This window comes from Castor canadensis, chromosome 11, assembly GCF_047511655.1.
Source record: "Castor canadensis chromosome 11, mCasCan1.hap1v2, whole genome shotgun sequence".
Lineage (NCBI taxonomy): Eukaryota > Metazoa > Chordata > Mammalia > Rodentia > Castoridae > Castor > Castor canadensis.
Window position 1 is genome coordinate 34,146,327 of NC_133396.1, and position 20,864 is coordinate 34,167,190.

General features: G+C 37.4%; 2 protein-coding genes across 5 annotated transcripts in view; one reads left to right on the plus strand and one right to left on the minus strand.

The window, feature by feature from the left end:
* Positions 1–20,864, plus strand: part of Ppm1e (protein phosphatase, Mg2+/Mn2+ dependent 1E) — a 128,228-nt gene that overhangs the window by 93,339 nt on the left and 14,025 nt on the right. The window contains exons 2-4 of the mRNA XM_074046209.1: positions 9,199–9,317; positions 16,696–16,895; positions 20,427–20,615. Coding sequence (XP_073902310.1) covers positions 9,199–9,317; positions 16,696–16,895; positions 20,427–20,615 — 508 coding nt within the window. The remainder of the gene's footprint in view (positions 1–9,198; positions 9,318–16,695; positions 16,896–20,426; positions 20,616–20,864) is intronic.
* The window catches only part of Trim37 (tripartite motif containing 37), a 204,267-nt gene that overhangs the window by 49,566 nt on the left and 133,837 nt on the right, over positions 1–20,864 (minus strand). The gene's annotated exons all lie outside the window — the stretch shown is intronic.

Consider the following 20,864-nt stretch of genomic DNA (forward strand, 5'->3'; position numbering starts at 1 on the left):
AGAATAGACATTTTTGAAATCATAGAAAAGGGCAGAAATGGAAAATTGAGAAAAAAGAAATAGAAATTAACCACTTGTTTAAAAGGAACAGATAGCCAATGTTAGATTTGGAATATGGATCAAATAGAACTACCCTTGTGGAATAAAACTGAGAAGAATCTAATATAAATGAGGTCCCAACATAAAGCAATTTGAGTTGAAACAAAAATGTACACCTGACCACAGTTCCTATTTGCTCATGATTATCATCTATTTACTGATACTAGCACAAGTTTAATAGACTACATGTAAAAACGTAGCATTAAATTACTTGGAATACTCCTTTGTAAACATACTGATTTTTATGATTTTTTTCTTTTTCAGTGCTGGGGAACTCAAGCTAGTCAAGTGCTCTTTCATTGAGCCACTCCCTAGCCTGATTTTCTACTCTTAAGAAACATTTATTTTAAGGCTAAAACATAATGTACCAGAAAACAGTAGTTTATTCATTCAGCATATATTTACTGAGCATTCTGTGGAAGGCATTGGTATGGACAATAGTTACTAACAACCAAACCAGACCAACATCTTCAGTCTTAACAGAGGAGCAGAGGAGATATAAACAATAAACAAAATAAACAAGAGATGTCTGTAGTGTATTAGAAACTGATAAAGCCCAGGCAAAAAGGAAAAGAAAAAAATAGAACATAGTAGGACAACTGGAGGGTAGAGTGCTATAGAAGCCTAGAGAAGAAAGTGAATCAAGGTAGAGGGAATATCTATCAGTAGTCAGATGCTTCTCAGTGAAGCGGACCTGAGCATATACTAGGATTTAATGGCAACAGCTGTTTGTGTACAGTTATGCTGTTTAAATCCTTAAATGGAAGTTAGATAGTTACTGCTGAACTATCTTCTTTTTGTGATCTTGTGGCACTAATGTTAGTTTGATCTTTGGTAAATTTGTAAAATCTAAATTGCTGTTCACATACAGAAAAGAAAAAAATTGCTGTTCACAGAAAACTTAATACTGTTTGGCTTTGCTTGAATGTCAACCTGGTCAGTGTGAACAAACATTTTTGTCAAAATTATATTGATAGCAGCAGTAGGGAATATGATTTCTGTTGTGAGAAGAACACCAAACCCGGAACTGTAGGAATTAGTTATTTGGTAGGCATTGTTTAGATTTAGAAAAGCTAAAGAAAGGAACCTGTGATGTGTGGGCATTGCAATCATATGATTCCAAGTGGCATTCCTAGATACTGCTATACAAAGAAAGAAAAAGCTTAAAGAGGAAAAATTCAGCCCTGATTAACTCCATTTAGTCCATGAAGAAAACTACTAGCACAGGTAGAGAATATGCCATCTTTATTTTTATTTTAATGTGTTCTTTTAGAATTAGAATACATAGGGTTAACTAGGGGGTGGGGGCATCAAATTTTAAGTGCTACCATTCCTAGCAAGGGCATACTAAGTTGATAGTATCATCGTATGTGGACCATGAGGCTGCTCCAGACAAATCTAAGTTAATTGATGAAAACGTCCCACCTTTAATAATTATTATTACCTTAGCAATTCTATGCCAAGACTGCTGAAACACAGCTGTGGGTGCTGTGTAGACGCCCACATTGCCAGTGTCAGGAAGGATGTACTTTAAAACCTCTAATTTATCTAATAATGTCTTTAGTGATTTGTGTAGGTTTGGCATTGTGATGAAAATGCTTCCTGGCCTGGTTTATAACAAGAATTTAGTTTGCCATCTTAAAATGTATATTGTCTTTCTATGCTTGTAGAAGGTACTAAGTCAGCTTAGAAAAAGATCTGACTAACATACAATTTTGTTCATGTAACAGAATGTATCCACCCCTGACATTTGAAAATAAATACAAATTGTTATTATTATTATTATTGTTATTATTATTATTATTATTATTATTACTTTTGGTGGTGCTAGGGTTTGAACCCAGGGCCTTATGCTTAATAGGCAGGTGCTCTACCATTGGAGCCATTCTACAAGCCCCAAATTTTATGCTTTTATGCTATAATTATCTATTATGGCTTTTGCCTTTTTTATTTTTTTTGTGGGACTGAAGTTTGAACTCAGGGCTTCACTCATGCAAAGCAGGCACTCTACCACATAAGCCACACCTCCAGTCCATTTTGCTCTTGTTACTTTGTAGACAGGCATCTCATGTGGGCTGGCCTTTAACTGTAATCCTCCCAATCTCAGCCTTCCAAGTAGCTAGGCTTACAGGTGTGAGCCACTGGTGCCCAGTGGTTTCTGTTTTATAACAAGATAACAATATACACTGCTAAAAAGAGGCAGCTTTCATAGTCAGTTCCAGTCTGACTCCTTTTCTGTTCTCTAATGGAGAATATTGATTGGATTGATATCAGACTATAGAGTGGAGATGGAATAATAAGGTCTTGTAAATATAAGAAATAAGAAACAGTACTACCTTCTTTGAAGTATTAAGCTACACAACAGTTAATAACAGTATTATTTTATAGTACTCTTTTATAGTACTTATTATAGTGGCAGTGTTATATTAATATTTATGGTAGAGGCATGTCTGTTTTAAAAAATAAGCTATACAAAATCTGAAGGATTCCTTTCTAACTGATGAATTCACTGCCAAGATTATTATAATTATCAAAACAAATATACATTCAAGTTTTAGGAATATACTTAGTGTGTAAAGCAGAGAATTCCTATATTACTTAGAGTTTGTTTCCATTCTGTCGCACTGTGAAGACATTTTTTGGATCTGAAGTGTTTAGTGTATTTAAAAAAAAAAAATATATATATATATGTATTTGAGTCGGCATCTTGCTATGTTGCCTAGGCTGGTCTCAAACTCCTGGGCTCAAGAGATCCTCCTGCCTCAGCCTCCCAAGTAGCTGGGATTAGAAGTATGTACCAGCTCTACTTTTAAACTGCTCCATCTTTAAAATTAAAAACCTTATTTAGAACAGAATTATAGAAGTGGAACTTTAGACCTGGAAGAGACTTACTCTAATTTCTTAATTTTCCAGTTGATGAAACTGAAACTCAGAGTTTAAGCATTTTTTCTAAGGTCCCCCAGTTAGAATTAACAGATTAGTTGAATAGCAATTAAATGAGTTGGCAGAATTTTTTTGGTAAGACTGAAATTTGAACTCAGGTCTTTGCACTTGCAAAGCAGGCTCTCTACTACTTGAGCCATTCTGACAGCACATTTTTTGTGGTGGTATTTTTGAAATGGGGTTTTGTGAACTATTTGCCCAGGCTGGTCTCTAACCATGATTCTCCTGATCTCTGCCGCCTGAGTAGCTAGAATTATAGGAGTGAGCCACTGGTGCCTGGCCAGAAATTGTTTTTAGGTCTCTTTCAATGTGTAGCTACATATGTAAAAGGTAAAAGATTTATACCATCTGAAGAGAAACCATAATGTCCCAGTGTGTTGCTTCATATGTTCAGGCTCCAAAGTCAATAGTGAACCATAATTTTTAAAAAATTATTTTAATTTTTTTGCAGTGTTAGGAATTGAACACAGGGCCTTATTATGCTGGGTAAATGCTACTGAGCCACACCTTCAGTCCTATCTTTTCTTTTTTGTTGTTTTTAATCTTTGCAGCAACTGGAGAAATCATTATGTTACAAGGTGATTTTTCAATGTCTGGGATACCTAGGTATATATAAGTATAATCCTTCATATCTATATATATCAATAAATTGAGTATGCTCAGTCAACCCCCTCCCACTGTTCTTCCTCCTTTCCTTTCTGCTCACACATGCTAAGCATGCATTCTATCACCGACCTACACCCCAGCCCTGATTCTGAGGACTACTTGGGTAGCTCCCATAATGATTTCACACCTATCTCCTTAAATACAGCCCCAGACACTGAAACAACTAAACTAACTTGCCTAAACATTGATAAGTACTGAATTGTTGAAGATTTCACCAAACATGTTTTAGGGTATAGGGGTTTTTTTGTTGCTGTTGTTTGGTTTTTTTGTTGGTGTTGTTTTTGAGTGGGGAGGGTGCTGAGATCCAGGCCCTTCTGCATGCTAAACATTGTTCTACCATTGAGGAATACTCCCAGTCCCCCTAGCTTTGAAACAGAATTGAAGAAGCAAGGTTGACCTACTCAGATAAATACCTGGAGGATAAAAATGATTCCAGGCCACAGAATGTTCATGAATTCTAGTTTTGGGGGCGGGGGGGGGTCTTTGTTTATGTGTGTGTAGTTGAAGAATATTTATTGTTAGCTTAAAGCAAAAATCTGGCTTTGTTTGCTAAACTCAGATTGTGAAGCTTTACTAGAACCTGATTTCTGCTTTACAATATATAATAATGAGAAAATCATTACACACAAAAATTCAGGTACACATTCATGTATTCATGAAGTAGCTTTAATACAGCCAGGTGCTGGTGGCTGACACCTATAATCCTAGCTATTCAGGAGGCAGAGACCAGGAGGACCTCGGTTTAAAGACAGCCTAGGCAAACAGTTCTCGAGACCCTGTCTGGAAAAACCATTCACAAAAATAGGGCTGGGGGAATGGCTAACGGTGAAGACCCTGAGTTCAAGCTCCAGTACTGGGAAAAAAAAAAGTAGCTTTAATAGTAGAGTGTTTTACATATATGACTGAAAAAGTTAAACTAAGTAGATCCCTAATTAATGATTTTTAACATTGTTTAAAAGGTGTTGCCAGGTGCTAGTGGCTCATGCCTGTAAGCCTGGGCAAATACTTCATGAGATCCTGTCTTGAAAATACCCAACACAAAAAAGGGCTGGTGAGGTGGCTCAAGTGGTAGAGCACCTACTTAGCAAGCAGTTCAAACTTGAGGCCTTGAGTTCAAACTCCAGTACTGCCAAACAAAAAAAGATATTGGTGTGTAGAAAACACATTTCCTTTTGTTCACAATGTGAATTGCTTATTTAAAGGCCAGAATGGAAAGCACTTCAAAATTTGTGTTCTCTCTCTCTCTCTCTCTCTCTCTCTCTCTCTCACACACACACACACACACACACACACACACACGCACACCCATGAAAAGCAAAGCATTAAGTATGGATTATATTTGAGGGCTCTAACAATTAGACTATAAAAGATTCAGTCCACCCAAAGGCTGCAGATGGCTAAAGTTAAAAAAAATTTCTAGTCATACTGAACATCAGCAGTGTCCCCAATACAGTAACATTGTAAGTCTGTTTCTTCAAACTGTCATAAGTATTGGCTGTCTTCTGATAGTTGCTGTGCTTACTACATTTACTAAACTTTTAAACCTTCAGCATCAGGATCTTTTAAGCATTTTAAGAGAAATTATGAAAAAGTAGTTTGCTATGTTATTATCATGTTAGTCACTCCTGGTAATGCTCTTAAAATGGTAAGCATTAATGATAAGCTTTTATTTCAAGTGTATAACATATTTTCTGATGTGACTGTGCTTTAAAATAAATTTGCAATTCTGATTTTTCAGAAACCATCACTTTGAATTCAGAGTCAAAACTCTTAAGAGTTATTCATGCTAGTGTTCTATCTTTCTGACATGTAGGAAGGGCTGCTGTGGGTGAAGCGTCTAGCTTGATGTTTTATATCTAGCTATTAGTCAACTAATCTTCCTTCCTACTTCACTGAAAATATTTTCATTCTGTCTGACAAAAGTAAAAAATTCTATTAAATGTGCCTAAAAATGTACTGCAAATGACACATTAACGTTAACTAATGGTTCTTGCCTTATTCTCTAAAGTTTTTATATTCTTACCTTTCATGAACCTATACCGAGATAGTTTAATTACATGGAAGATACCATTTTCTTTTGGAATTCTAGGGAGCTATATTACAATAAAGGCTGTCAGATCATTTTTACATAGATTTAAAAATAAACAAAGGAACTAATTAGATGTCCTAATTATATACTAAAAGTCTACTTAGGTGAACTATTTGGAATGCGTTTAGTTAATAACAGTGAAAGCATGTCAGAAAGGTAAAGACGAGGGCTGGAGGTGTGGCTCAAGTGATAGAGTGCCTTGCCTTCCAAGTGTGAAGCCAAGTTTGAACCCCAGTGCCACCAAAAAAAAAAAAAAAAACACACATATAAAGAAAGTAATTATTTTTTGTGAGTAATGCTCACAAAAGTTTTGGTCTGTGAGGGAATTTTTTTTTTTAATTGGCAGTATTGGAGGGTGATCTCTGGGCCAGGTACTTGCTAGCTAGGTAGACACTTTACTACTCCAGCCACTCTGACAGTCCATAGGCCTCGCTTTTATGCCCAGGCTGGCCTGCACCACGATCCTCCTATGCTTCCTGTGTAGATAGGATAACAGGCATACCCAGCTTTTTATTGGTTGTGATGGGGTCTTGCTCTTTGCCTAGGCTGGCCTCTTCCGATTTCTACCTCCTTTATAGGTAGTATAGATGTGAGCCACCATGCCTGGCTTGTGGAGGGAAATTTTGATTCATCAAGAAAAGTTCAATTAATCTGGACAGCATGAAAGAAGAAATTATAATAATTTGTAAATCATTTGGATTTTAAAGGGCTCTCATCAATTCAATGCTGGGCAATATGGCAACTTTATGTTTAAATACTTTTGGGGGGAATACTGGGGTTTGAACTGAAGGCCTCCTACTTGCTAGGCACATGCCTGAATATTTTTAAGGACCTGCCAAAGCAATTAAATCATTTTACATTCTCACTTAACAATACATGAGGGTTCCAATTTCTCCACATAGTTACCAACACTTGTTATTACTTGTCATCTTTTTTTTGGCAGTGCTGGGGATTGAAACCAGGACCTTGTGCATGTTAGGCAAGAGTTCTATCATTGAACTATATCCCATATGATGCATTTTGAGTTAATTTGATAGGCGTAAGGGAGGAGTCCAACTTAATTGTTTTGGATTATGTATATCCAGTTGTCCTAGCACCATTTGTTGAAAAGATCGTTCTTTCCCTCATTGTATTGTCTTGGTGCCTAGTCAGTAATGATTTGCATGTTATCAGATATAATATTCCTTTTTCACTTACGGTATTTGACCTCTCAGCCAGACTGACAAGAATTGACCATCCCTCCTTCATATACTCTAGTCTTTTTGTTCTCCTGTTATTTATGTTACTAGTTATTTTCTACTAAGCTTTAAAACGTTGGGTTTTCAGTTACTGTGGCTGTGTAACAAATTAACCCATAATAAGTCATTTGTTGTACTAGAGTTTCTTTGGGTCAGGAGTTCATACCATGCAAAACAGTCAAGTCTGTCTCTGTTCCCCCATGTCTGAAGCCTCACCTGGAAGACTCAAGCTGGAGACTAGTATTTTATGAAGGCTGTGCACTTACATGTCAAGCAGTTGATGATGGCTAGTAGTTGGGGTGAGGAGGCGGGTGCTCACTTTATATCCACATGAGCCTGTACATGGGGTTTTTCCATGGTGGCTGGGTTGCAGAACAAGCAGTTGAGAAGAAGAGAAAGGAAGAAAGGAGGAGGAAGCCAAGGGAACGCCATGTGGCCTTTTATGACCAAACTTCAGAAATGACAGAGCACCGCTTTCACCATTTTTTCAAAAATGAAAGTAGTCACCAAATCTTACCCACATTTAAAGGAAGGAAAACAGACCCCATTGGGAATAGTGAGGTTCTAAAATAGCATGGGGGCTGGGGATGTAACTCAGTAGTAGAGCACTTGCCTAGCATGTCTGAGGCCTTGCATTAGATCTCCAGCACTACAAACAACAACAAAAACATGTGGAACTAGAAGAATTACTGTGACCTCTTAAAGACAAATAATCTACCACAGTCTTTTCTCTTTTCTAGCCATAGTTCACATCATTCCCATGTGCTAAATTCACTCATTCTCTCCCCTGAAGTCTCCCAAAGTCTGATCATGTTGGCTTCAGGCCCAGCCTTTGAAGTTCAAGATCTCTATGAGTTCAGGCCTAGGTTCAGGTGAGATTCTTTGATTACAGCTCCCTGGCTGTAGTTCCATTTGATCTGATTATCTGTGAACTAAAAAGGCAGGCAAACACTTCTTTTTCTCACTGTACCCCAGACTACATAATAATGAGGCATAGATAGGATAATCTTTCCATTCCAAAGGAGGAAACCAGGAGACCCACAGAAATCACTGATCAAAAAAAAAGTCACTGATCCTGACAGAACAATTATCTTTTCATATTTTCTCCCTATGTGATTGTTTCTATTCCTACAGCTTTTGTTTTTTCTTCTTTCTTTCTTTTTTTTTTTTTTTTTGTAATACTGGTGTTTGAACTCAGGGCCTATCTTGAGTTACTCCATCAGCCCTTTTATTGTGATTTTTTTTTTTTTTTTTTTTGAGATAGGGTCTTTCAAACTATTTGCCCAGGTTTGCTTTGAACCATGATCCTACTAATCTCTGCCTCCTGAGTAGCCAGGATTACAGGTGTAAACTACCAGCTTTCTATTCTTACAGCTTTAAGTATCATCCATACACTCTTGACTTCTGAACTTTTCAACATCTCTAAGCACCACGCTAGGATATCCAAGTAACCATTTTATACCTTCACTGAAATCTCACATTCCAACTTAACATGTTAAAGTGAACTTGTTTTCTACTTACCCCTATTTCCTCTGCAAACCTGTTCTTTTTCTGGTTTTCCTGTCTTTATAGATGATCCTACCATTCACTTAGTTGTTCACACCAAAATCCAGGAGTCAGTCTTAATTCTTTTTTCTCTCTCTCTCGCCTGTACATGCAATCATCAGCAAGCTCTATTTTATTTTTCTTCAAAATACAACTCATGTTTTTTTCTTCTCTCCTATATTTATAACAAGTGGTCATCCTCCTTTTTCTTATTCCATTCTATGTAGTGTCTAGCAAAGGCCTACCACATGATAGGCACTCAACAAATACTTGTTGAATTGTTTAAATGTGTAACTTTGAGATGTTCTAATTTTTTTTTTTTTTTTTTTTGCGGTACTGGTGTTTCAACTCAGGAACTAAGGCTTGCAAAGCAGGTGCTCTACTTCTTGAGCCACGCCACTAGCCCTTTTATGTGAAGGGTCTTTTTCAAGATAGGGTCTTGAGAACTATTTGGTTAGGCTGGCCATGAACTTTGATCTTCCTGATCTCTGCCTCCTCAGGAGCTACAATTACAGCCATGAGCCACCAGTGTCCGCCCTGATACATAATTATTTTAGAATGTTAAATGCATTACTTCCTAATTCTTACTGAGAACAACCTTGTATTTTTTTCTTTTAGTAACTGTCCTTCCTTTTTGGCTGCTGCTTTAGCCAGAGCCACATCAGATGAAGTCCTTCAGAGTGATCTTTCTGCACATTATATCCCAAAGGAAACAGAAGGCACAGAAGGGTCTGTGGGTGAGTACCCTTCTAAATTATTTGTTTAAAGATACCAAAATCTTATCATGTGTAGTGATCCACAGAAAATATCTGCCAAATACTAGAGAATACTAGATTTAATCATATTTACCCACCAGGTGATTATATAGTGGTAGTGGGGAAAATTTTTGAAAACTTCAAATAAAAAAAAAAAGAGAGAGAAAATACAAGTGTATTTAGAAACAGGTTAAGTAGTATATGGAAGGTAAATGGAACAACAGGAGGTTGTCATAAATGATATCTTGATAAATGGAGGAAGTAAAGTGACGAATATGAATACACAACAAAGAGCTGGTGAGTGATATACTTGCAGGCTTAGGTGAAAGGATTACTTGAACCCAGGAGTTCCAGATAGGCCTAGGCAACATAGCAAGACCTTGTCTCAAGTTTAAAAAAAAAAAAAAAGGGCTGGACATTGCAGCACATGCCTACAATCCCAGCTGTTCAGGAGGTGGAGATCAGGAGAATCAGTTTGAGGCCAGCCAGGCAAAAAGTTCATGAGATCATCTCAAGAAACAAGCTAGGCATAGTGGGTCAAACCCCTCCCATGGGAGGCATAGGTAGGAGGACCTCAGTACAGGCTGGCCCTAGATAAGACCCTATCTGAAAAAACACTAAAGAAAAAAGGGCTGGGGGTGTGGCTCCAATAGTTGGTTGCCTAGTTAGTGGAAGGCCCTGAGTTCAAATCCTACTACCATAAATAGAATAAATAAATAAATAAAATTTTAATACTAGGCATGGTGGCCCACACATAATACTGAAGAGGTAGAGACAAGAGGATCAAGGGTTTGAAGCCAGCCTGGGCTTATCTCAGAAATAAAAATATAAACAAAAGGGCTAGGGGTGTGACTCAAGTGGTAGAATGTTTGCTTAGCATCTCGGGACCATGGGTTCAATCCCCAGTGCAATTATGAATACATAACAAAGAAAATAGGCGGGTGAGGGTAGAAAGAGTATGACTAAAGCCTATTTAAAAATTTTAGCTTACGTATAAGAATCCAAGTAAAAAGTCAGATAGATACAAAAATTTTAAAATACCAGTTGTAACAAGATTCATAAATTATATTAAATTTTATACCTACTAATAGAGCTCTTTATGACAGATATGTAATATGTGGTTTAATTGCATGGATGATTGTACATCTTTTTTACAGGAAAATTATAAGGCCCAGTAGCCTCCAACCTCCCACTGGGGCTGAACCCAAGGCCTCCCATTTCTCTACCACTGAGTTACATCTCAAACCCCCAGTTTGTTTGTTTTTTGAATTTTTGGTTTTTTTTAAATTTTAGTATTTTTTTTGGCAGTACTGGGGTTTGAACTCAGTACTTCACACTTGCTAGGCAGGCACTCTACCACTTGAGCCACTTACCAGCCGTACCGCACCCCCCCCCCATTTTTTTTTTTTTTTTAATTTTGAGAGAGGGCCTTACTAAATTAAATTGCCTAGGGTGACTTCATACTTGATATCCTCCTGCCTCGGCCTCCTAAATAGTTAGGATTACAGGCACGTGTCATGATGCCTGACTTCAGTTTCTTAATGGAGCCATATCTTACTGTATTAGGCTAGTGTATATTTGACAGGATTTAAAGTAAAGATTTCTATAAAAATTAGAGAATTACTACCCCTTCCCTCTCTTTTGGTGTTGGGGATTGAACTCAGGGCCCCTTGAGTGCTAAGCATGGGCTCTAACACTGAGCTATATCCTTAGCCCACTACCCAGAAATTTGTTCTTTTGTTTTTTAGAGATATGGGGTCTTACCTGGAACTCACTATGTAGCCTAAGGTGGCCTTGAACTTGCTCTTCTCTTGTCTTAGCTCCTGAGTACTGGGATTACAGTCCTGTACTACCATGTCCAGCCTTTTTTGTTCTATTTTAAGCATTTGCTTATAAACATGGTACCTAAGAAACAAAGCATATAGTAATGAATCAAAGTAGTTAGATTCCAAAGAATGTAAGGCAGATATAAAAGTGAACACTTCTGTTCTTCCTTTATCTTTCTAGATTGTTTTTGGCAGAAAATTGTCAAGGAAAGGATTACTTGGGGTTTTTTTTGTTAAACTGAGAATAATTGATTCATCTGGAACCAAACTGTTCAGAGTCAAGTTGGATAGAATTCATTCTACAAAGCATTGGTCATTCCTCTGGAACTAATGCATGACGTAAAAACCTTGTACTGAAAAGATGAGATTAAATTCTGCTTCATTGCAGCCAGGGTTGTGGCTGACTCAGCTGCACCTCAGTACAATGACATTAACGACTGATGAGTAATTTACAGCTGTGAGGGGGTGGACTGCTACTTTGGATGGTTTTCACACCCACTTTTTATTTTATTTTTCCATTTCAAGTGGCTATTATTTATATACTGATGTCGTACACCACTCCCTGCAGAAGGAGAATACTTAATGTAGCAACAGTGAAGCACTGCCCCAAATGTCTACTTTGGAAGAATTTTCTGAACTCCGTAAGATAACAAAGTGAAATAAAGTTTTTCTTTTGATGTATCTCATTGATTTCTGATTTTTAATTTCCTAACAGATTACTCAGTAATGTCTCCATACTATCCCTGTAATTCAGACTAGACTGTAATTCTAAATTATTTGCAAATTCTTCATCTATTTAAACCAAATCAATTAGTGTGAACTGCACTAAGAAGACTCTCCACAGGGAGTATTGTGCTTATTCATACATCAGAGTGGGAAAACAGCATACTGCATGAGGCCTTGCAGTCACTGGTTTAAAGGCACTGAAGTTCCCAATGAAGTGCCTTTTTGTCCGTCTTCTTGGTTATTTTCCAAAACAACTTGAAAAAAATGGGGGTGGGGCAGAGGCATGGCTCAAGTGGCACAGTCCCTGCCTAGCAAGCACTATGCCCTGAGTTCAAACCCCAGTATCACCAAAAAAGCAAAACAGAACAAAACTTAGAGTTCTTTTCATGGTTATGTCATTCAAACGTGAGGAAGGTCACAAAGCACTTGAGGGTGATGTAGCCAACAGAGATGCATGCAACCATATGTGGGTTAAACTCTGCTTCTTGCTTCTGTAACCTGCTTGCAAAGGTATAAAAGGCAAAGCCCCTTTGTTCTTGGAGCTCAGCCTTTGGATGGGAATCCGCTGAGCTGCTGCTGGCACACTAATAAATATTACTTCCTGAAAAGCCTTGGTGTCCAGTTTCCCTGCTTGAATATCCCGCAACATTTCCTAACAGTGTATTTGCTAAGTAATCTTGCACATCTGACTTGGTATGAATATAATTTGGTAAGTGTAACTCCTATTCAGACAACCTAAAACTAATCTGAAATATTCCAGTGAAAATTTAAAACGTAAAAAGGGCTGAGGGTATGGCTCAAGTGGTAGAGCACCTGCCCAGCAAGCAGGAGGCCCTGAGTTCAAATCTTAGCACCACCAAAAAGAAGAAAAAAGAAAATTAAAAATAGGAAGGGAAAATTATCACTAATACAGAAGAATGTAAAAGAATTGTGAAGTTTGTGTAAATAAACTTGAAAATCTGTATACTTTCTAAAACATAAGTTAACAAAGTTTACCTAAGAAGAAAGAGATTGAGAAAATTATCAAAGACAAAAACATATGCAGTAGGTGATTCTACAGGTGAATTATTTTTGTTTGTTTTTCTTGATGGGGTCTCCCAATATAGCCCACACTGGTCTTGAACTCATAATCCTTGTGCCTCAGCCTCCTAGTGTTGGGATTTTTTTTTTTTTTTTGCGGTACTGGGTTTTGAACTTGGGGCCCACCTTGAGCCACTCCACCAGCCCTTTTGTGTGATGGGTGTTTTTGAGATAGGGTCTCAAGGGCTATTTTCCTATTTGCCCAGACTGGCTTCAAACCAATCCTCCTGATCACTACCTCCTAAGTAGCTAGGATTACAGGCATGAGCCACCACTGCCCTGCGAGTGTTGGGAGTTTTAAGTGGGTGCCAACATACCTGGCCAGATGAACATTTTCAAACAAAGAGATAATGTCAATGCTTTTAAAAAATGAATGTTGTGGCTGGTGAAGTGGTTGAAGCAGTAGAGTGCCTGCTTAGTCAGTGTAAAGCCCTGAGTTCAAACTCATCAAAAAGACAAAACAAAAAATCCAAAAATCAATGTTGTAATTGCACAAAGAAATCTGTATAGCATAACACTGATACCCTAAGACAGAAACTAAAAAAGGAAATAAGAGAGCAGCCATAGCAAACAATGTGAGATATCTTAAATAAGCCAGGTAGAGTAATGCATGACTGTAATCCAACACTCAGGAAACTGAAGCAGAAGAATTAAAAGTTTGAGGCCAGCCTGGACTATATAGTGAGACCCAGTCTCAACAAAGCAAAACAAAAAGTTAAATATAGTATTTGCACAGTGACAAACTCATTCAACAGGTTTTTTTAATTAAAGACCTACCATATGTCCTACAATGGTAAGACAAAATTTGGCTCAAACCAAAATCAAAGACTTATGTGTAATATATATGCAGGGAATTTTCAGTTATAACTGACCAAAAATAACTCAAATTGGCTTCAGCAAAACAGAACTTATTGGCTACCCTCTAGGGTAAGGTTATACAACTTGAAATAATGTCTACAGAACCTGGTATCTCTTCAACTCTCAGTTCTACTGTCATTTTATTTTCAGGCTCAAGGTGGTGACAAGATGACTGCTAGGAATTTCAGGTCTTCATTTGTTCAAGTTCAAGTTGGGTAGGAAAACTAGTAGTTTTTCTTAGTTTCTCTTACTTAACATAAATCACAGGATTTACTGTAACTGGCCCAACTTGGAAGTTTTCTTTTTCTGAACCCATCACTGTGGCCAGAAGAACTTGATTCTCTGGTTGGTTAGAAATGAATCACATGTTTTACCTCAATATGTACATGGATTGGAATAAAGAAGAAAAAAGAACACTGTTTGCTACTCAGCAAATAATACATTAAAGCAAAGTTCTGATTCAAAGTAACAAATAGATAAAATAATTAGGAATAAGGTGTTAAATATGAAGAAGCCGGTACATACCTGTTATCTCAGCTGCTGAGGAGTTGAGGAAGGAGAATCCTAAGTTCAACACCAGCATGGATGGCCTACAACATAGAGAGATCCTATCTCCTCCTTCCCCCTCAAAAAAGAGAAAGAATTGTGCTAGGGGTGTGGCCCAGTGGTAAAGCACTTGCCTAGCAGTCTAGCATGCATAACAGGTTGATCTCCAGTATCACAAAAAAAAGAAAAAAAAGATAAAACTTGTTCTTGGATAAGAGTCAGTATGAAAAGGATTTCAGTTTTATCTAAGTTAATCTATAAATTCAGTGCAATCTCCAAAACAACACCAACAGGTTTTTCTGCCCAAACTTGGCTAATGATTATAAAGTTCATCTGGAGAAAAAATAAACATGTCAAACTAAAAAAAAAAAAAAAAAAGGGTTGGAGGTGCTCAAAACAGTCAAATTATTGGATTGTTTATTGGCTTCAGTTTCCTTCTTGTAAAAACCTCCCAGGCTTTCTTTTTTTTTCCTTTTTCTGCAGTGCTGGGGGTTGAACCCAAGGCCCTATGTATCCTAAGCAAGTGCTTTACCACTGAGTTATATCCCTAGCCCTAAAACTATTTCATTTAGCCATTTCTGCTTATATCACTATAACTCATCTGGTCTCTGCAGCAGGAGAGACTCCAAAAATGCAGCCTGAGATGAGTATGTCCTTATTTGACTCAATCACAACAGAGGGTTTTTAAACAAGTGAATTCAGAAACTATGAGGGAGAATGGGGTAGAATGAAATAGATAACTGATATTAACTATTAGGATACCTCCCAGATAATAATGTAAATCATATTCTTTGGTTTATGTATTACTCTTATAAGACATATGCATTAGACATATAGACATATACCCACAGTAAGGTGGGTACTATCTATATGTGGCTACTTAAGCTTAGAAAAAATTTAAAATTCAGGTTTTTGGTCACATTAGCTGTATTTTAAGTATTCAGTAACCACATGTGGCTAATGGCTACCACACTGAACACCACAAATAGGAAACATTTACATTATTGCACTATTAGAGCTGACAGACTAGTTTGGTGAAGGGGACTAATACCAGCTTCCTCTAATATTTAGTAACCACTAGATCTGTCCATACTCCCTCTCCCAGTTGCTCCTTGTATCCCCATTATATTTTGTTCACACAATCTATTGTAACTTTTTTTTGAAGGTACTGCAGTTTGAAATGAGGGCCTGGCACTTGTTAGGCAGGTCCTCTATCACTTCAGGCACACCTCCAGTCCTCTATTATAATTCTTGAACCACATCTTATAATTACAGATAGCATTTACTGGGTAATTTGTTACATTCTATATCTAGAATATTTCACAAAGAGATAAAATCATCCCCACCACCACCTTTTTTGTGGTTCTGGGAATCAAACTCAGGGTCTCAAGCATACTTAGGCAAGTGTTATACCCCTAATCTACAGTTAAGAAGAATCCTGTTGGTTTTGCTCCTCTGATTGCTATCTCCCTTTTTCTATCCAGGGTCACTCACTAGAAAGAATTTAGGTACTTTTTTATCCTCAAAGAAATGTAAAACTTTTAAACTCATTAGTTATCTTGTTGGTTAAAACACTTAAACTTCAGCCTAAGACCTCAATAAAAAAATATAGCCGGGAGTAGGTGGCTCATGCTTGTAATCCTGACTAGGAGGATCACAGTTCAAAGCCAGCCTGAACAAATAGTTTATGAGAGCCTATCTTGAAAAAACCCTTCACAAAAAAGGGCTAGTGGAATGGCTCAAGGTGTAGGCCCTGAGTTCAAGCCCCAGTACTGCAAAATAAATATTTAAAAAAATATGTATATCAAATGGCAAAACTATATAATTCAGTTCCAAATGACCATTTATAGGACAGCAAAGTTAAGGAACTGTATGTAAAGGAAGAGGTCAGAAAGAAATTGCAATCTCTTATTCCTATAGTTTATAAGCAGTTTTCATAGGCCTTTCTATTCCAATTAGCTGGATAACCTGTGTTCCTATTTCAATCATTCTTTTAAGTCTAGAGGCTTAGTTCTCCAGGTGGCAACCATAGCAGCCAACGAACTAGGGGGCAGCACCAGAGTGCTTCCTGGGCTGGAAGAAATCAAGCCTAGAACAGGTCCAGTCCTCACAAGAGGTTTTGTCATGACATAAGGATATCCTAGTGGCAGCTTCTGGCTGGTGATTTTCTATAGAAAGGCTGTCAGCTTTCTCTCTACAGAAACAGCATTTCCTTTTTCTTAAGAAGGATGAATTTCTTTTGTTAAGGAGCTTGACTTACCAAGCTGGCAAATGACAAGCAGTGTTACACAGCTCTTCACTGGGGGTTTCTGTTTCCTTCACAGAGATTGAGACAGTGAAATTGGCCCGTTCTGTCTTCAGCAAACTACACGAGATTTGCTGCAGCTGGGTGAAAGAGTTCCCTCTCCGCAGGAGACCCCAGCTTTATTATGAGACATCAATCCATGCCATCAAAAACATGCGCAGGAAAATGGAGGACAAACATGTCTGCATTCCTGACTTTAACATGCTCTTCAACCTAGAGGTAAAAAGTGCTTCTGGAGAGGCAGTGAGACTTAAAACAAACACCTTCATGGTCCTATTAGAAAAGAAACACTAATATTTCTAAAGTATCTCTGATAGGCTAGAGTAAGACAAACATGAAAGTGGCACAAATTTGCTTGCTTTAGACAACAGAAAAGGAACAATTTATTTTGTTATTTTGAATTAATTTGAATTTCAAATCATTCCAAATTGGACCATTATGTTATTTTGAATAGATATATGTGATTCAAAATTGGGAGAATAAAAGTCTGTTTTCTAGATACTAAGTTCCCCTCTATGAAGGCAAGGGAAATTACTAGTTTCTTGTGTAAGCTTCTAAAAACATAGAAGCAAAAAAGAAAACTATTATATCTCAATAAAGTTGTTTTTAAAAGAAAAATATTTCTATAGCAAAATCAAATGGTGTTTACTAAGTTCCTAAAAGACTATGTTGCTGAAGCAACACAAAACCCAAACGCTGAAAGAATAAATTTTAAGGCTGAGACAGTTTTCTGATTTAGGTGATTTTCTTTTTTAAACCTTGGTCTCTGAGTTGGAATTACATTTCAAGAATCTCTGACAAATTGGATCCATGTGAGCCCTGTCAGTTTAATAACTGTTTTCTTGTGATCGTCCTCTTCATTTTCTATTAAATGTATTATATTCATGCAAATACAGGTAGGTTTGTTTCCTTTACTCGTCACTTGCCTCTTTTCTTTCCTGAAATCCATAACTTAAAAATTACAATGTAGTAATTTATATAAAACGCAACATTTCCTTAACAGGTAAATTTAAGTTTCAGCAGGCAGTCAGTGTCTAAATCAGCAGTGATTACGATAGAGTGATTAACTGGTACTTACAAAGATACTAGCTGATATCTTTGTTTCCAGTACCATGCCCAGTTAAATGTAATGAAGGGCTGGGTGTCGTCCCAGCTACTTGGGAGGTGGAGATCTGGAGGTTTGCAGTTTTGAGGCCAGCCCAGGCAAAAATTAATGAGACCTCATTTCAACAACAACAAAAAAAAGCAAGGCATGGTGGTAAATGCCTGTCATCCCAGTTACACAGGAAGCAAATATAGAAGGACTGTGGTCCAGGCCAGCCTTGGCAAAAACAGTAGACCTTATCTCAAAAATAAGGTCTACTCAAAACCAGGTCATTCTCAATCTAGAGATGAATGCTTTCAGTCTACTTGAAAGTGTACTTCTTTCCTAATAAACTTTACAATCATTTTCACTAAAAATAAATAAATAAATAAATAACCAAAGCAAAAGGACTACGGTGTAGCTCAAGTGGGAGAGTGCCTGCCTAGCAAGTGCAAGGCCCTGAATTAAAAAAAAAAAAATTTTAGAAATTTAGTTAGGCCTTTGCCTAACTCAGAAAGGAACACCTTGCTCCAGTGAGACAGACTTTTGAGGGCTTATTCGGCAAGAAATACATTAAAGGAAATGATGATATGCTCATAAGATATATAAACCATTTAAAAATGTCTTTGGATAATATTTAATAGCACAGAAATGCTCTTGATACAATAAATAACAAAAAGTAGAATATAAAATTTTAAATACACTATGATCCTTAAATAAATAAATATATATATATATATATATATATTTTATATATATACAGGACTGGTGGGTATAGCTTAATGGTAGAATGCTTGCCTAGCATGCTTGAGGCCGTGAGTTTGATCCTCAATAACACAAAGAAGTAAGTTCTATCTGTTTATAGATACAGTTATGTATGGATGGTGGGATTATAAGTGATGTTTCCATTTTGCTTCTTTTCATAAATTAAGCTTTATAATAATAAGGAAAACATCAATAATTTTTTTGTTTTTAAAAAGAAGCTGTACTACGTAAAATTTTTTTTCCAATGGGTTTGGAGTTTAAACTCAGAGCTTTGTTCCTACAAAGTAGGCACTCCACCCCTTGAGCCACACTTCCAGTCCATTTTGCTCTGGTTATTTTTTGAGATAGGGTCTTAAGTATTTTTGTAGACTGGGCTTGAACCACAGTCCTCCTAATCTCAGCCTCCCAAGTAGCTAGGATCATAGCCCTGCATACTTTTAAAATTTTTTAAAAACTTACTTTTGCAGTGTTAAGACATTGAACCCAGGGCCTTATACATGCTAGGCAAGTGCTCTACCACTGAGCTACATCCTCAGCCCTTATATTACTATTTTAAAGAAATTCATGGCTTCAAACCATGATCCTTATGATCTCTGCCTCCTGATTAGCTAGGATTACAGGCACGAGTCACCAGTGCCCAGCCCTTTTGTTTCTTTGGATGCTATATTGAGTTGTTTAAAATTGAGTACTGCTTTAGTATAGAGAAGTATTTATAGACAGTTCTGTTTAGTCAGTCTTCAGTGGCATTATAGATGGAGTTGATTAAATTGTAAGATGGACTGCTTGCAATATCTGTACTAGATATAGAGTTCATAATATTTGGGTGTTGTTATTTACTGTATGGACATTTATATGTGGTACTTTTGTTAACAAGAACTTTTTCAGGTCACAAATATACCTGTTGTTTAGTATTCCTTCTAAATACCCATGAAATAGCAACTGATCTCTACTTCTCACAGATAAAAAACAAATGAGAAAATATGATTTGTTCAAGAATCAATGACAGGGCCTTGCTCTGGGGCCTTAGGGGGGACTCGGGGGAGAAACAAGACTCATAAATGAAAATCATTAGTAACCGTTGCCTAAAAGGTAGCTCAAGACTCAAGTCAGCCTTGAGTCACACACAGATCCTCCGAGATACACCTGAGATTTAAACACCTGAGTTGAAGGTGAAGAAGCAAACCACACAGTGGCGGAAAAGTAAACTTACGATTAGGCCTCCTTTGTCAAGACAAAGCAAAAGGATGGAAGACCCTTCCTCTGTGTGAGAAATGTGAAGCTAAATTTTTAGATAATGGGATAAGGCAAAGTTGTCAGCCACACAGGGCATTTGGGTGCCTGATGTGGTTCAAGATTAGTTAACTAATTGTTTAGAGAATGTTTATGGTGAGAATTTAATGTGAGGTATTATAGTTTTTAAACTTGTGCAGATGCTTTTATATTTCCATGTATCTTAAACAACCTGAACATAATTGCCCTTGTGCTGAAGGCCAATTATTTCCTATTGTTCTCTAGCATTTCAAAAAAAGTACTCAATCCAAAACAGCTTTTGCTCAATTTCTCCTCATACTTTCCGTTTCCTCTTCCCTCCTCCAAAGTGTAACAGCAATTTTGAAGCAAATGTATGTGGGTGGTTTCCATGGAACAAGACAGCAACTTTCCACAGAGGGCACTTCAGCCTGAGCTAATTGAGCATGATGTGTTCCAGTGCTCCATGTGTAAACACAGATGCCCCAATACTGCAGGTATTTCAGCAGTTGATCAGGCATGTTAGAAAAGGGAAACATTTAGTCTCATTAGGGACAAATGCAGTGGAGGAGGATGGACAATGTTTCTAAGGAATTGGGTCCTTTGAATCATTATACCCAACTCTTTTAATTGTTCTGTGTTTCTATTGACAGGACCAGGAAGAACAAGCTTACTTTGCAGTGTTTGATGGCCATGGGGGAGTAGATGCTGCCATCTATGCCTCCATTCACCTACATGTTAACTTAGTACGGCAGGAGATGTTTCCCCATGATCCTGCTGAGGCTCTGTGCCGGGCCTTCCGGGTCACTGATGAGCGGTTTGTACAGAAGGCAGCCAGAGAGGTATGCCACTTTCTTGTAAATTCCAGCAATAAAGGCTCTTAGCTGAGTTTGACTGGGTCTGTGTGGTTAGAAAGCTATTTTGAATTTTTCTCTTTCTGGGCAGACATTGTATGACATTATATATATTTTTTGGCTATATTGGGGGCAAGTGTGAAGCCACTTGAGCCATGCCCCTCCCTTCTCACTCCACTTTGACTCTAATTTGTTTTTCAGATAGGGTTTCATAGTTTTGCCTGTGTTGGCCCTGGA